The 17,983-nt window shown below is 44.5% G+C and overlaps 1 protein-coding gene across 1 annotated transcript in view; it reads right to left on the bottom strand.

The window, feature by feature from the left end:
- The window catches only part of LOC147120044 (thrombospondin-type laminin G domain and EAR repeat-containing protein-like), a 60,169-nt gene continuing 42,186 nt past the window's right edge, over positions 1 to 17,983 (bottom strand). The window contains exons 10-12 of the mRNA XM_085985557.1: positions 11,597 to 11,784; positions 8,916 to 9,017; positions 1 to 8,319 (exon numbers count right to left, since the gene is read on the bottom strand). Coding sequence (XP_085841683.1) covers positions 8,166 to 8,319; positions 8,916 to 9,017; positions 11,597 to 11,784 — 444 coding nt within the window. The 3' untranslated portion in view covers positions 1 to 8,165. The remainder of the gene's footprint in view (positions 8,320 to 8,915; positions 9,018 to 11,596; positions 11,785 to 17,983) is intronic.

Here is a 17,983-nt window from a genome sequence, read left to right as displayed (position 1 = left end):
TATGCTTTATTGAACATATATTAATACAGAGCGAGTCATATCTCTTAGAAAAATAGTAACATTCTAGCAAATCTAAATTGTGTTACAAGAGGGCACACCAATACATCAGTGTACAGGAGTGTGTTAATATTAAAGGCCTCATAGAATATGTATTTTTAAAAGAAATAATTACAATTACTTATACAGACTAATTTATAAGCACATTAAACAGTATATTGTGTATATTTTTAATTTTCTTTGAATGCTTTTGTTTATTATTTATAAAAAAAGTATTGGAGATGAGAATAAAAGACTGTTTGATTGGGCAGGGCAGTTGTAGGCAGGAGGCCATGTGAGAAAACCTCCACGAATACATCCAACCAGAGTTGGCAACCCTAAGACTAGCGAAGGTCACAGGTTCGATCTCTGGCCTGGGTTGAGTTAGTTTATCTCACCCAAGGTGGTGCTAGGGACACTACAATTGTCCTTGGGGCCCATAAACTTGGGACAAGGCGGGGGGGATTTAAAAAAAATTCAGTTGCCATTTCCATTCTTAGCCAATGTCCTGCAGGAAATGAGTGTGTGTGGACTAGGGTTGCCAACCCTCCAGGATTGCCCAGGAATCTCCAGGAATGAAAGATTAATCTTCAAGACACTACTGCGAGCAACCCAAGAGAAAAATCATAGGGGCATTAGAAAAAAAAAAATTTTTAAATCGTTGAACACTTGTTTACTATTTATGAAAATACTGGACATGGGGAAAAAAGCTGTTTTGACTGACAGTCGGCTAATAATTTTTAAATATTAATTCATGGAATGTGGGCAAGGCCAGCACTTATTGCCCATCCCTAATTGCCCTTGAGAAGGTGGTGATGAGCCACCTTCTTGACAACTGAATGACTTGCTAGGCCATTTTCAGAGGGCAGTTAAGAGTCAACCACATTTCTGTGGGTCTGGAGTCACTTACAGGCCATACCAGGTAAGGACGGCAGATTTCCGTCCCTAAAGGACATTAGTGAACCAGATGGGTTTTTACGACAATCCAGTAGTTACATGGTCACCAGTACTGATACTAGCTTTTTATTCCAGATTTATTTAATTCACTGAATTTAATTTCCCCAGCTGCCGTGGTGGGCTTATGAACTCATGTCTCCAGATCATTAGTCAGGCCTCTGGATTACTAGCATCTTGATTACTAGTCCAGTAACATAACCACTATGCCACCATTCCCATTAAGCCAATTATGGTGGGAATGAGAGGTGCCACGAGGATGGACATGTTGGGCAACCAATGGCAGGAGTGTGGGAGCAGGGCATTTGGAGGCAGGTATGTGATGACACCTCCAAGAATATGTCCAACCAGAGTTGGGAACCCTAGTGTGGACATCGCTTGCCAATGTTCACTGTCCAGGTTTATATGTGAGGAATGGCTATTGAGATGAGGTATTGGAGAATGGCCAGAGATTTGTGTCCGAGGATGGGACAAGGACATGAAAGATGGGAGAAAATTGAGAATATAACTTAGCAGCAGAGACATTTGGTGATGCGATTTATGCTGTATTGTCACTGCACAGTTTCTTGTTTGTAATCCTGATGGAATCATAAAATCTTACAGCACAGAAGGAGGCCATTCAGCCCACCGTGCCTGTGCTGGCTCTTTATAAGAGCTATCCAATTAGCTCCAATCTCCTGCTCATTCCCCATAGTCCTACAAATTTTTCTTTTTCAAGTATTTATCTAATTCCCTTTTGAAAGTTACTATTGAATCTGCTTCCACCGCCCTTTCAGGCAGAGCATTCCAGATCATCATAATTCGCGGTGTAAAAAAAAAAATCACCTCCTCTCACCTCTGGTTCTTTTGCCAATTACCTTAAATCTGTGTCCTCTGGTTACCAACCCTCCTGCCAGTGGAAACAGTTTCTCCCTATCTACTCCATCAAAACCCTTCATAATTTTGAACACCTCTATTAAATCTCCCCTTAAGCTTCTCTGTGACTACACTTCAAAAGTATTTCATTGACTGGAAAGTGCTTTGGGATGTCCTGAGGTCATGAAAGGCTCTATATAAATGCAAGTCTCTGTTTTATTTTTTTTTATGTCCCATGGTGCTTCGCATGAGCATTATCAGACAAAATCTGAGGTAGAGAGGCGGAGAGGTTTAGGGATGGAATTCCAGAGCTTGGGGCTTAGACAACAGAAGCTATGGCTGCCAATGGTGTGGCAAAGGAAATCCGGGGGCATGCAAGAGGCCAGAGTTGGAGGAACAGAGATCTTGGAGAGTTGTAGGGCTGGAGGAAGTTACAGAGAGAGGGAGGAGCGAGGCCGTGGAGGGATTTGAAAATAAAGATGAGAATTTTTTAATTGAGGCGTTGCCGGACCGGAAGCCAAAGTAGTTCAGTGAGCACAGGGGTGATGAGTGAATGGGACTTGGTGCGAGTTAGGTTATGGACAGCAGAGTTTTGTTTGAGATCAAGTTTATGGGGGTTGCAAGGGGGGAGGCTGGCCGGGAGAGCATTGGAATGGTACTACTTCTGAAAGAGATGCTTCATGTTGGGCAATGCGAGTACCACTGGCAGAAAGGACAGATGTCTGACTGAACTAGAAGTTAGTTCCAATCTAGGAGGTAAAAACTGAAAGGTTAAATGGCCGTATGATACACAGGCAGACTAGAGTTCTCAGTTCAGTCAAGATCTCAGCAAGATCCTCCCAGCAATATTTTCGAGACTGCTTATGAACAGGAAGATTCCAGCCCAAACATAAACTTCATGACCAAAAGACCACCTGTTGTTGTCTGTGTGAACCATGTCATTAAATGTAATGTAGAGAAGCCACTCCATTAGGCCAGATTTTCATCGAAAAGATTGAGTGTATAAAATTGTTTTTAGAATATTTTCTTTATGAAATGATTGGTTTGGGCGTACCCCTTACTGATTGCATAGCCAATGTGTGCTATAAGATTGGACAAACTTGGGGATTGTGATTCCGTGAGTTAGACAGCTGCCCTTTCAGCTGAAAGAGGGCTACTTGAAGCCTCCCAAACGTTGTCCCTGTTTGTACATTGGTGTGGTGATGTTAAAGTTTATGTGCCAATACGGCTATCCTGAGAATCTCAGCAGCAAGTTGCTTGCAATGCATGGACCAGGGAGTGCAGCACAGGCAGTGTTGTCATCCTGCTCACAGCATGAGTCTCTCACAGTTCAAGATTCCCAGCCAAACCATTCAGAAAGGTCATATTGTGCAGGCACTTTGTTCCAAATGACAGAATCGGGTCTTTGGGAGGTGGATATCAGACACACTCTATTCTCCTGACAATTAGACATGCTGATGACTCCATCACATCATCACTGCCATTCAGAGAGCAAACAATTTAAACGTATTGAACAGTAGGTGCGGCAGAATCAGAACCTGCTGCCACCCATATAATACGGCCTTTATTTTTCTTCCAGCTTTCTCCCTGACAGGGATTCCAGGCAGCATTGGGATTTGAAGCTGTGATTGGTGGATTGTACATTGAGTCATCATATAGGCCACTGGCTTTCGCCAGTCACTGTTTTAATCTGGGGTTCAACACAATGGACTATCAGGTAGACCTTTGATTTAAACTTACCAATTCGGGAGTAAGAAAACTTCTACTCCTACACAACATGGGGGGTTCATTACATTTCAAAATCCCCCCAACCACAAAAAAATGTGGAATTCAAAGTAAGAAAGTTTTAAGTTAATATCTATTAAAATTATATTTTTTCCCCATAACCAGGCCGCTTTTACCCATAATCACAGAGCACCTTAATAGCATCAGTTTCTTAAATGTAGACATATCTTATTTAAATATACAGACACTATAACGTGTGCGCACACCTCAGCTTTTATTTGGTGGGATGAGTGAGATCATTGATGGTGTCAGCACTGTATTGCAGAAGTCAAAGTAACGCAGCCTCAGTAATCCTGAACAGGAATCATGCGGATAATTCTAAGATCATACACGCATACCCATAATTAATTTGTACTGTATGTAAGTGGCGTATATAAGAACATAAGAAATGTTCTTTTGTATAGAGGCATCAATTCTGTAAACTAATGAGTACAGCGAGATAAACAGCAGCACCGGCCCAGTGAGGGAGCTATCCATTGACTAGGATGAGTTAACATGTGATTACGACCCCAGGAGCATTCTCTATGAATGACCACAGTGTGTATAAACCAACACAGTAAGATTTCTTTCAGCTTTATTCAAGTTTTAATCCTACAATGTGTAAAGAATATATATTATATAAAATAAATACCTTGCTTTCTCTGATGGATCAGTGAGTAAAAGTACCAATTTCATAGAATGATACAGCACAGAAGGAGGCCATTCTGCCCATCGTACCTGTGCTGGCTCTTTGAAAGAGCTATTCAATTAGTTCCACTCCCCCGCTCTTTCACCAAAGCCCTGCAAATTTTCCCCTTTCGAGCATATATCCAATTCCCGTTTGAAAGTTATCATTGAATCTGCCTCCACCGCCCTTTCAGGCAGTGCATTCCAGATCATAACAACTCGCTGTGTAAAAAAAAATCTCCTCATCTCCCCTCTGCTTCTTTTGCCAATCACCTTAAATCTGTGTCCTCTGCTTACCGACCTTCCTGGCAGTGGAAATAGGTTCTCCCTATTTACTCTATCAAAACCCCTCACATTTTTAAACACCTGTATTAAATTTCCCCTAAACCTTCTCTGCTCTCAAAAGAACAATGTCGTGTATTGAAATTCCAAGAATCTTTAAGATTTCCTTTTCTGTTCTCTAAGAACAACTGAGACTGCAGATTGAGCAGAAAGCACTCTAACTTCTATATGTCACTACCTGCTTTATCTGTGTCTGCTGGTTTACCTGTAACTAGGACATCAGGAACTGTCATATGACAATAAAGTAAAACATTAAGGCCTCAGTCTACATGTAGAATTCCCAGTGGTTTGGTATCCCATATGGTATACCAAAACAATTCCTAATATTCAGAACATCTTTACACAATACAATGCAATGCAAACCCCCGACAGTATAACATTGCAATATACTTCTATATTGATGATTGGTATTTTACGTTTTTCTACATCATCAAAGCTTGTATCTGGCACTCATTGATGTCACTGCACATGAATCCAGCACCCAAGCAATTGAGAAAACTCCACTGTAACAGTGATTATTTTTAAGAAAACAGGCCTGTTTTGTCTGGCTCACAATGCACAATAGTAATTATCATTTAAAATAAAATAGATGGATTGGTGTGCGCTACAACAAACGTAGACAATTTTGAGGTTTGGATATCTTGTGTTATTGCTGTAAGAGCACCTCTTTCTCATCTGTGAATCGTCAGTGAGCGAGACATCAGGCAACAGCAGCCTTACTATAAATTCAAAAAAGACAAAATACTCCTTCTGCAAGGCACGTAAACTGGATTCCTGAATTCTGTTAACATTCCCTTTTGAATCTGTTCAAAAGGGCCTGATACAAACAAAACCTGATGCCCAGGATGAGTTAAAATATCCCAGAAAATGAACCCAAAATACCAACTTTCTGGAATTATACAACATCGATTGCCGAATTAGATACCTACTGTCAGTATGGGGACTGGGAAATCAATTAAACTGTCTCCTTTAACACGGGCCCCACGTTTGATGCCTTATGCCCAATGTTCTGTTGCCTCCTTATTTCCCTTCAGTTCATATAGTCCAAGCTAGAAGTAACATTGAGTGTCTGTATCAGGAGTGAGCCTTTGGCTCAGTGGTACCATTCCAGTCTCTGAGTCAGAAGGTGCAGTGTTCAAACCCTGCTCCAGACAGTCCCAGTGTGCAGAGATCAGAGCTCCAGCTCTGTATTCATGGTTGATATCCAGTGGGATGCTCACGTCCAGTGGGTGAGTGTGGGTGTTTGAGGCACTCTGATGCACCCGCCCCACCATGCGAGTTGTAATAAAGCCCTCCTGCTGTATAGGATTAACCACCCTAACGACTGGTAGAAAGAGTGTTCACGCCATGGCCTATCAGCCTGCATATCCATCCACTAATTTGCATTATTCTCCAAGGGAAGAGCGTGAAGATATGAAAACAACAGTAAATGTATTATCTTACAAATTAAAAGTGAACGCAACTCTGCTGAACAATTCAGAGCGCATTGTTGAAATTTAATTAAAACACTCATCTGAGTGTTCTGAGCCGAGAAGCTCAGTTCGCAGTCACAGCCTGAGGTTGCTTCTCTTTCACCCAGGGCCTTGCAGAAAGAATGAGACTTACTGGGGGAATCGTCCGCTCCCGCTGAGTTGTAAAAAAACCCAGCTCGCAGTCTGACAGAAGGTCGATCTATTTCTTCTGTGAGTCAAAATTCTCTGAAATGTTTCATATCACAAACTGGCTCCAGATTACATTGCAAACATTGGTGTCTCCCAGAGGCAGACAGCTGCACATAATTCTGACTTCAGAACATCATTTCGAACATTTAATATTTTTTTTAAACAGGGTTAAATCCCCTTTAAATAAATAAATCAGAAATGATTTATATTACTTGCAGAAAAAAGGGGCAACACAACAGTGGACAGTGGACTTGCAATGTGGGTGATCATGGGGTTTTTAGACTATTCAGAATATTCCTATTCTATAAAACAGAAACAAGTGGAGGCACAATTAAAATATAAAATAACCATATAAACCATCCTTCATTCAAGACCATTTGATTTTAAAGAGAAACATAATGTTTTCATTGTTCAGATACTAAAGTAGACCTGTTGTCCTTGGGGTCCTCTATGATTCCATCTAATAACACATTTCTAGAAGGTTCCTTGTGTGCTTATGGCTCTGAGCGAATTGGAAACCTGATCGAGGAGCTCCAGCTTAGGTCGTCTTTGAAGTACCAATCCAGCTGCAGTTTGGAGTTCCAGGCCAGGTACATTTTGATACTCTTGCTTTGTGTAGTTTCCTGTTCTATTCCAAGTACAGCTTAGTAATCCAATCAAACTACAGTTTGGTGTTCCGGCCTGGTAGAGTGGATCCAAAAGTATCTTGTACTAAACAGACAGTAAACTTCCCGTTTTCTCTAGTACTGGGCAGCAGTTTCCTCAGTTTCATACAAGTTAAAAACACAAATAGGATGGAAGGACTCCGTAAAAGTCAAAGGCAGCAGGAATATTCCTTGTCACATAGCCCTTCCTTATCACAGTATTTCAACAAGAAGCGACTCCAAAATTGAGGTTCCAACCAGAGAGTATCAAAACAAGGTCTGCCTATGTTCATACGCTCAGGACTTGTTGGATAAGACTATGAGGTACACCTCAGCTCTAAGTGGGGATGAGCTAATTGTTTGGATTTAAGGAGTCCCTATACTTTGTACGCACCCCAGTGGAGAGATGATGTCACTTACTTTAATTATTATTTATTGTTAGCTTCGTAATGTTTCCCTGACAGCTTTATTTCCCCTTGTTCATTCGGTACGAGGTTTTCAATAACTTTCGTACAGCTCAGCTAAGTGACTACATCAAAACGGTTCTGTTCGGTGTAGAGTAACTCAAGCCATAGAGACAAGAAGAAAGCAGTGGCCCTGGGGAGTCCTGCTCCCCAGCTCTGTCCATTAGATTGGAACCAAATCTAACTTGATCAATCCATGCAGCAGTATTGGCACTGGTGGGAGTACCATGTGTGTGTGTTGGGGGTGTGCAATATATAAAATAGATTTATATAAATAAATAAAGGCTGCACGTAGCGCAAATTCCCTGCCCATCCAGGAATGCCACCCATAGTAGTTCTCATCGTCCAAATAGAATCTAGGATTGCAATCAGCCAGTTCCTCTAGTTGCTTATTCACGGTAACACGGGCAATGGGCTGAGTAACAAATTCGTAAAGAACATTATTTTTAAAAAAGCACCAATTACACTTCCTTTTGGTTGCTCACAAAATAGCTTCCTGAACCCAGGCTTCCTCCTGTACTGTGGCCTTCATATTCTCTTCCTTCTCTTGTGATAATTCCTGAGTACAGTCATTTCCTCTTGGGAGTAAGTAAAGCATTCCAACAAAATGAAACTCTTCACTCTAGCCTGGTTCATCAAGGTAAATTACTTCCAATGAGAAAGACCTCTTGAGTGGCTGGCCCTTGAGTCCAGGAGCCTCTACCCTAAATCCAATTCCTTTTCTATGTCCGTAAAGTTTTGACTGAATCGCCTCTCGGTCAATAGGTCTTCAGTTTGAGCACCTTGGAAATGCGTTCCTTCGCACTAGAATAGATGAGGTATGAGCCTTCTGCCGTGTTGAACTGTTCCCAGTCTGTGCAGCCATATGTTGGCAGCTGATGGACTGGGACAAAACTTTCGTAACCCTGCCACCTAAAAGAAAAAAAATCTCTCAGATTATGTCTAATTTTATATTTTATTTAGGAGTGTGTTTAATTTCAGTCTTCAACAACAATTTGTAATTAGATCGCACCTTTAACGTAGTAAAACTTCCCAAGGCGCTGCACAGGAGCGTTAGCAAACAAAATTTCACACCGAGCCACATAAGGAGATATTAGGGCAGATGACCAAAAGCTTGGTCAAAGAGGTAGGTTTTAAGGAGCGGCTTAAAGGAAGAAAGGGAAACAGAGAGGTGGAGAGATTTAGGGAGGGAATTCCAGAGCTTAGGGCCTAGGCAGCTGAAGGCACGGCCACCAATGATGGAGCGATTCAAATCGAGGATGCGCAAGAGGCCAGAATTGGAGCAGTGCAGAGTTCTCAGAGGGTTGTAGGGCTGGAGGAGGTTACAGAGATAGGGAGGGGCGAGTCCATGGAGGGATTTGAAAATAAGTGTGAGACTTTTAAAATCGAGGCGTTGCCGGACTGGGATTCAGTGTAGTTCAGCGAGCACAGGGGTGATGGGTGAATGGGACATGGTGCGAGTTACATTCACACCTGACATTCTCAACTATGTGTGACAGTGCACTCACCTGTATATAACACTGTTTAAAAAAAACTTGGAGCCATCAAAAGAGTTTGCCACAACCAGGAAGCTGTCATCGCCCACAGTGAAGAACTCCCAGTCAACTGCACTGTTACAGAAAAAAGATCGGAGGCAATGAGACTGTAGTACAGTTCTTATTCCCTATTGGCAGTTGTCATATCTCACTCGTTCCTGGTTCTTACAGGATGCTTCACATACAGTCTTGTATTCCCTCGAGTCTAGACGATTAAGGGGCAATCTAATTGAGGTGTTTAAGATGATTAAAGGATTTGATAGGGTAGGGAGAGAGAAACTGTTTCCTCTGGTGGGTGAGTCCAGAACAAGGGGGTATAACCTTAAAATTAGAGCTAGGCCATTCAGGGGTGATGTCAGGAAGCAATTCTTCACACAAAGGGTAGTGGAAATCTGGAACTCTCTCCCCCAAAAAGCTGTTGAGGCTGGGGGTCAATTGAAAATTTCAAAACTGAGATTGATACTGCTCACGATACAGTCTCCTCTACATTGGGGAGACCAAACGCAGATTGAGTTACCACATTGCGGAACACCTCCATTCAGTCTGTAAGCATGACCCCGAGCTCACTGCTGCCTGTCATTTTATTTCTCTGCCCCACTCCCACTCCGATCTCTCTGTCCTCGGCCTCCTACACTGTTCTAATGAAGCTTACTGTAAGCTCGAGGAACAGCACCTCATCTTTTGATTAAGCACTTTACAGCCTTCCGGACTCAACACTGAGTTCAACAATTTCAAACTATAACCACTACCCCACTTTTTCGAACAGCAGCTGTTGGTAATGATTCTGCTATTCCCTCTCGACCCATCTTCTGCTTCTTTACTTGTCCCGTTACCATCTCCTTTCACCTTGCACCATCATCCCTTTTGTCTTTTAATCTCTCCTGCCTTCCACCCTATCACAGACCTTCCCTTTAGTTCTTTCCTCCCCTCCCCCCGTCCCCTGCCTCTGTACTTGCTTAAAACCTATTACATCTCTAACTTTTTCCAGTCTTGATGAAAGGTCATCGACCTGAAACATTAACTCTGTTTCTATCTCCACAGATGCTGCCTGACCTGCTGAGTATTTCCAGCATTTACTGTTTTTATTTCAGATTTCCTGCGTCCGCAGTATTTTGCTTTTGATAGATTTTTGTTGGGTTAGGGTATTAAGGGATATGGAACTAAGGCAAGTAAATGAAGTTGAGATACAGATCAGCCATGATCTAAATGAATGACACAACAGGCTGGAAGGGCTGAATAGCCTCCTCCTGTTCCTATGTTGCTACGCTATGTATTCTGATGAACGTAACATGGAAAAGAACAGAGAAGGCACAGCCACTGGGTGGTGCTGTTGATGGTAAAACTCTAAACCGGTATCCATGTGGGGACAGAGTTCCTGCAGTTTATAGTCTTGCCTGTACCTCTGTCCTTACAGCGATAGTTTACACAGGACATTACAAAAGCTTACATGGGAAATTTATTAGTTACGATCTGGAATGCGCTGCCTGAAAGGGCGGTGGAAGCAGATTCAATAGTAACTTTCAAAAGGGAAGTGGATATATACATGAAAAGGAAAAATTTGCCGGGCTATGGGGAAAGGGCAGGGGACTAATTGGAGAGCTCTTTCAAAGAGCCGACACAGGCAAAATGGCCTCCTTCTGTGCTGTATGATTCTAGGTGTGATGCAGCCTGACATCACGTGTAGGTATTTAGCGATAATGGTACAATATTACCAGTCAGGATTCAGTTTATATAGTCAGTATCAGTTGTATCGTTTGTATCATTTTTTTTCATAATTATTATTAATAACACTTTGGTTGAATACTAATACAAACAGTGTACAAGCTGGAAGCAACTTAGTTGCAAGCAAAGTACTGCAGATGCTGGAAATCTAAAGTAGAAACAGAAACATCTTCGGTACATGGTACGATAGCAAAATACTGCAGATGTTGGAAATCCGAAATAACAACAGAAAATGCTGGAAAAACTCAGCAGGTCAGGCAACATCCGTGGAGAGAAATTTGAGTTGACGTTTCGGGTCGAACCCTTCGTCAACTGTTGTTATTTCGGTACATGGTAGTCTGCAGCCCTGGAGTCTACCTGCCTTCCCACAGGTAAAGTGCGTTGTTACTTTGTCTTAGTCCGTGCGTAAGTCGGGAATCCTTAAAATCCCCTGTAAACACACCAAACCCGGTTTTATTTGACATTTAGTTCCCAATCTCTGCCTGCTTTAGTTGGTTTGAGGGTGTACCTCGGCATTTTGCCCTGCGGGTTGTGTAGACACTGGGAGACAGTAACAGCAGTCAAGTGACACGGTAATTATCCTGACTCGTCAGGCAACTTTTATACATGAGCTACTTGTGTTGTGTTGTGACTAGTCAGCGGGACACATGACATTGCATTTCTGAGAGGCTGGTATCACCTCCGAGTCAGAAGGTTGTGCATTCAAGTCCCACTCCAGAGACTTGAGCACAAAAGCTAGGTTGACACTCCAGTGCAGTACTGAGGGAGTTCTGCACTGTCAGAGGTGCCGTCTTCTGGATGAAATGTTAAACCTAGGACCCATCTACCCTCTCACCATTGAAGGCTGAGGAAATAAAGGATCAGAATAAACAAAGGATGGCTCTATATTAGTGAGAGTTTCACTCACCAATACGGTCACACCAATGATATACCTGTATGTCGGGATGTCCTGAAACTTGACAAACATCTGGGCAGTGATGTTGAGTTCGTAGATGCTGGAGTTGATGTTGAAGGGGTTGACACTGTTCAGTGCCCCTGTCTCGTAGCTCTGGCTGTTTGCAACCGCAAGAAAGACTCTTTCCTGAACACGGAAAACCTCCCAGTCAGTAGCACCATACGTCTGGAGAAGAAAAAAAAAAATTATTTTTCCTCCAATTATAAAAAGATCTTACGACCATGGACAGACAGAAAATAACCGCTGGTCCAGTGAACCTACCCCATATTGTCATGTTTCAAACATCTTAAACATTCACTCCCTCCACCACTGGTGCACTGTGGCTGCAGTGTGTACCATCTACAAGATGCACTGCATCAACTCGCCAAGGCTTCTTTGACAGCAACTCCGAAACCCACGACCTCTTCCACCTAGAAGGACAAGGGCAGCAGGTGCATGGGAACACCATCACCTCCAAGTTCCCCTCCAAGTCACACACCATCCTGACTTGGAAGTATATCAACGTTCCTTCATCGTTGCTGGGTCAAAATACTGGAATTTCCTCCCGAACAGCACTGTGGGAGTACCTTCACCACACGGACTGCAGTGGTACAAAAAGGCGGCTCACCACCACCTTCTCAAGGACAACTAGTGATGGGCAATAAATGCTGGCCTTGCCAGCAACGGTCATATCCTGAGAATGAATTAAGAAGTGATCATTGTTATCCCTAACACTCCCCGCCCACCATCCATGTACATCATGCCAATCGATCTTCTTTTGTAGATGATTTGATGGTACATCACTGCAATTACTATTGATGATGAAGGGGCTGCACCGGAAACATTAACGCGTTCTTTCCCTTTACAGATGCTGACTGACCTGCTGTACGTTTCCAGCATTTTCTACAACCCTCCGAGATCTCTGCGCTCCTCCAATTCTGGCCTCTTGTGCATCCCTGATTTCCTTACTTCCACCATCGGTGGCCATGCCCTCAGCTGCCTAGGCCCTAAGCTCAGGAATGCCCTCCCTAAACCTCTCCGCTTCTCCATCTCTCTTTCTTCCTTTAGGACGTTCCTTAAAACCCATCTCACCTATCCTAATATCTCTTTATGTGGCTCGCTGTCAAATTCTGTCTGATAACGCTCCTGTGAAGCGCCTTGGGATGTTTTACTACGTTAGAGGCGCTATATAAATACAAGATGTTGTTATTTCTGTGGAGTGGAGGGGCTTTCCCTCTCTTTTATTTGCTCAGTATTTATCATTTGCAAGTCAAATATTCCAACGCGCAAACAGGCCAACTGCAGGAGTACAGGAAATGGCAGTAGCCGATGCCATGAATTTCATGGCTAAACTGTGTGAGCTGTGGCTCAGTGGGTCGCACTTTCACCTCGGAGTCAGAAGGTCGTGGGTTCAAGTCCCACTCCAGAGACTTGAGCACAAAATCTAGGTTGACACTCCAGTGCAGTGCTGAGGGGATGCTGCACTGTCGGAGGTGCCGTCTTTCAGGTGAGATGTTAAACTGAGGTCCCGTCTACCCTCTCAGGTGGATATAAAAGATCCCATGGCAGCATTTTGTAGAGGATCAGGGGAGTATTCCCTGGTGTCCTGGCCAACAATTACCCCTCAAGTAACACCTAAAAACAGATTATCTAGTCATTATCACATTGCTCTTTGTGGGAGCTTGCTGTGCGCAAATTGACGGTCACGTTTCTACATTACAAGTGACTACACTTCAAAAGTACCTCATTGGTTGAAAAGCACTTTGGGACGTCCCAAGGTCGTGAAAGGCGCTGTATAAATGCCAGTCTTTCTTTTAACTACATCATAATATACGAGCCTGACAACTTGTGAATCGCACTCCACTGCCATAACCGAGGTTGAGTGTGACTTCTGTCTCTTTCTGTCCGGCATCTCTGTCCCAGTCTGAATATCTGGGGCACTAACATAAAATGATCAGGCATCCAAGCAGGAGTGCTGAAGCTAGACCACCCACTGGATGAGAATGTAAAAGGTATGATCAGTAAGTTCGCAGATGACACGAAAATTGGTGGGGTGGTAAATTGCGAGGAGGAAGGCCTCAGGCTACAGGACGATATAAACGGGTTGGTCAGATGGGCGGAAAAGTGGCAAATGGAATTTAACCCTGAAAAGTGCGAGGTGATGCATTTTGGACGGACAAATAAGGCAAGGGAATACACAATGAGTGGTAGGACCCTAGGAAGTACAGAGGGTCAGAGGGACCTTGGTGTACATGTACATAGATCCCTGAAGGCAGCGGAACAGGTAGATAAGGTGGTTAAAAAGGCATATGGGATACTTGCCTTCATTAGCCGAGGCATAGAATATAAGAGCAGGGAGGTTATGATGGAGCTGTACAAAACGCTGGTAAGGCCACAGCTGGAGTACTGTGTGCAGTTCTGGTCACCTCACTATAGGAAGGATGTGATTGCTTTGGAGAGGGTGCAGAGAAGATTCACCAGGATGTTACCTGGGATGGAGCGCCTCAGCTATGAAGAAAGACTAAACAGGCTGGGGTTGTTTTCCTTGGAGCAAAGAAGGCTGAGGGGGGGACCTGATTGAGGTGTACAAAATGATGAGGGGCATAGATAGGGTAGATAAAGAGGAACTTTTCCCCTTAGTAGGGGGGTCAATAACAAGGGGGCATAGATTCAAGGTAAGGGGCAGGAGGTTTAGAGGGGATTTGAGGAGGAACTTTTTCACCCAGAGGGTGGTTGGAGTCTGGAACTCACTGCCTGAAAGGGTGGTAGAGGCAGGAACCCTCACAACATTCAAGAAGCATTTGGATGAGCACTTGAAATGCCATTGCATACAAGGCTATGGACCAAATGCTGGAAAATGGGATTAGATTGGACAGGGCTTGATGGACGGCGCAGACACGATGGGCCGAAGGGCCTCTTTCTGTGCTGTATAACTCTATGACTCTATGACTATGACTAACCCCAGGCCTGGGGGGTGCAGGGGTTGCAGGAGGGGAAGAACCAAAGACGTTAGTTTTAAAAAAAACTAGCTCTTAGCCAAAAAGGGCAATACCATTGTGCATCAGTCGCACCAGGACTCGGTTCCTGGCAAGTATCTTAAAGGGGTTGGAATTCCAAAGTGAGGAAATGATGCTTTCGTTGTCTTCTTAGGCAGACCCTCGGAACCAAGGATGACTTGCTTCCACATTAAAAATGAGTTCTCAGATGACTGATGAGTCCAATGCAGGACCTACAGTCTCTGTCTCAGGTGGGGCAGATGGTGGTTGAAGGGGCAGGTGGGTGGGTTGCTTGGGTTGACATGTGCTCCTTGCGCTTGGCTTCCGCTTGCTCCTGGCGAAGAGACTCGAGGTGTTCAGTGCCTTCCTGGATGCTTCTCCTCCACTTTGTACGGTCTTGGGCCAGGGATTCCCAGGTGTCGGTGGGGATGTTGCACTTTTTCAAGGAGGCTTTGAGGGTGTCCTTGAAGCATTTCCTCTGCCCACCTGGTGCTCTCTTGCCGTGTCAGAGCTCCAAGTAGAGCGCTTGTTTTGGGAGTCTCGCATCGGGCATGTGGACGATGTGACCCATCCATCGGAGCTGATCGAGCGTGGTCAAAGCTTCGATGCTGGGGATGTTGGCCTGAGCGAGAACACTGACGTTGGTGCGCCTATCCTGCCAATGGATTTGCAGGATTTGCGGAGGTAGCGTTGGTGGTACCCCTCCAGTACTTTGAGGTGCCTGCTGTACATGGTCCATGTCTCTGAGGCATACAGGAGAGCGGGTATTACTACTGCTCTGTAGACCATGAGCTTGGTGCCGGGTTTGAGGTCCTGGTCTTCACTCTCTTCCTCAGGCGACCAAAGGCTGCACTGGCACACTGAAGGCGGTGTTGGACTACGTCATCGACGTCTGCCCTTGTTGACAGTAGGCTCCCGAGGTATGGAAAGTGATCCACATTGTCCAAGGCCTTGTCGTGGATTTTGATAATCGGGGGGCCGTACTGTGTGGTGGGGGCAGGATGGTAGAGGACCTTTGTCTTATGGATGTTTAGTGTAAGGCCCATGCTCTTGTACGCTTTGGTGAAGGTGTTGACAATGGTTTGGAGTTCGACCTCCAAGTGTGCACAGATGCAAGCGTCATCTGCATACTGTAATTCGATGACAGAGGATGGGACGACCTTGGATCTGGACTGGAGGCGACGGAGGTTGAACAGTTTCCCGTTTGTTCTGTAAATTAGCTCCACTCCAGCGGGGAGCTTACTGAGGGTGAGATGGAGCATTGCAGCAAGGAAGATCGAGAAGAGCGTTGGTGCGATGACACAGCCGTGCTTGACCCCGGTCCATACTTGAATTGGGTCTGTGGTAGAACGGTTGGTCAGGATCATGGCTTGCATGTCATCATGCAGCAGGTGGAGGATGATGACAAACTTTTGAGGGCAGCCGAATTTGAGGAGGACACTCCATAATCCCTCAGGGTTGACAGTGTTGAAGGCCTTTGTGAGGTCAAAGAAGGCCATGTACAGCGGTTGGTGCTGTTCCCTGCATTTCTCTTGTAATTGACGCGCGGTGAAGATCGTGTCCATTGTGCCCCTTAGTGGGCGGAATCCGCATTGCAACTCTGGAAGGAGCTCTTCAGCCACTGGGAGAAGGCAATTGAGGAGGATTCTTGCGATGACTTTCCCTGTGGCAGCCAGCAGGGAAACTCCTCTGTAATTTCATTGTAGAGCCTTGGCCAGACCCAATCTAGAGACTGCATTCAGTTTTGGGCACTGCATCTCAGGAAGGATATATTGGCCTCGGCGGGGGTGCAGCGCAGGTTCCCCAGAATGATACCAGGGCTTAAAGAGTTAAATTATAAGGACAGGTTGCATAGACTAGGCTTGCATTCCTTTGAGTTTAGAAGGTTGAGGGGTGATCCAATCAAGGTTTTTAAAATGATTAAGGGATATTTGATAGGATATATAGAGAAAAACTATTTCCTCTGGTTAGGAGTCCAGAGCAAGGCCTAATTTTTAAATTAGAGTTAGGCCATTTAGGAGTGAAATCAGGAAACACTTTTTCACACAATGGGTAGTGGAAATCGGGAACTCGTCTCCCCAAAAGGCTGCTGAGGCTGGGGTCACTTGAAATTTTCAAGACCGAGACCGATAGATTTTTGTTAGGTAATGGTATCAAGGGATATGTAACCAATGTGGGCAGATGGAGTTAAGAGAAGGATCAGTCAAGGTCTAATGGAATGGTGGAGCAGGCCTGAGGGGCTGAATGGCCTCCTCCTGCTTCTATGTTCTTATGAACAGGGAGCGGGACTTTCCAAAGAGAATGGAGAGCGGGACTTTCCAAAGAGAATGGGGAGCGGGACTTTCCAAAGAGAATAGGGAGCGGGATTTTCCAAAGAGAATAGGGAGCGGGACTTTCCAAAGAGAATAGGGAGCGGGGTTTTCCAAAGAGAATGGAGAGCGGGATTTTCCAAAGAGAATGGGGAGGAACATGGAGAAGAGGGAATTGGACAAGTTGGTTCCTGTTCAGTGTCGCAGCAACGTCTCGTCATTTGCTTGTGTCAGTTACTCATATCTCTCAGTCTATCCCTCAGGGAGATTTCTGTACAGTGATTAGAGTTTCTCAGGGAGCTATCTGTACACTGGCTGGTTTCTCTCAGTCTTTCCCTTAGGGAGCTATCCTATACACTGACTGGTGTTTCTCAGGGAGATATCTGTACACTGACTGGTGTTAGGAAGGCAAATGGCATGTTGGCCTTTATTGCTAGAGGGTTGGACTACAAGAGTAAGGAATTTTTGCTACAATTGTACAGGGCCTTGGTGAGACTACACCTGGAGTACTGTGCACAGTTTTGGTCTCCTTATCTAATGAAGGATATACTTGCCATAGAGACGGTGCAACGAAGGTTTGCTAAGTTGATTCCTGGGATAAGAGGGTTGCCCTATGAAGAGAGGTGATCTCATTGAAACATATAAGATTCTGAGGGGGATTGACAGGATAGATACTGAGAGATTGTTTCCCCTGGCAGGAGAGTCTAGAACTAGGGGGCATAGTCTCAGGATAAGGGGTAGGCCATTTAAGACAGAGATGAGGAGGAATTTCTTCACTCAGAGGGTTGTGAATATTTGGAATTCTCTACTCCAAAGGGTAAAGTCGTTGAGTATATTCAAAGCTGAGATAGATTTTTGGACTCTAGGGGAATCAAGGGATATGGAGATCGGGCAGGAAAGTGGAGTTGAGGTCAAAGATCAGCCATGATCTTATTGAATGGCAGAGCAGGTTCGAGGGGCCGTATGGCCTACTCCTGCTCCTAATTCTTATGTTCTTTTGTTTTCAGCCCCCCTCTCCCTCAGGGAGATATCTGTACATTGACTGGTGTTTCTCAGTCCTTCCCTTAGGGAGACATCTGT

Source organism: Somniosus microcephalus, chromosome 4 (genome assembly GCF_052327205.1).
Source record: "Somniosus microcephalus isolate GS21.2 chromosome 4, FLI_Smic_1.0, whole genome shotgun sequence".
NCBI classification, from domain to species: domain Eukaryota; kingdom Metazoa; phylum Chordata; class Chondrichthyes; order Squaliformes; family Somniosidae; genus Somniosus; species Somniosus microcephalus.
This window is presented reverse-complemented; position numbering and strand designations above follow the sequence as displayed.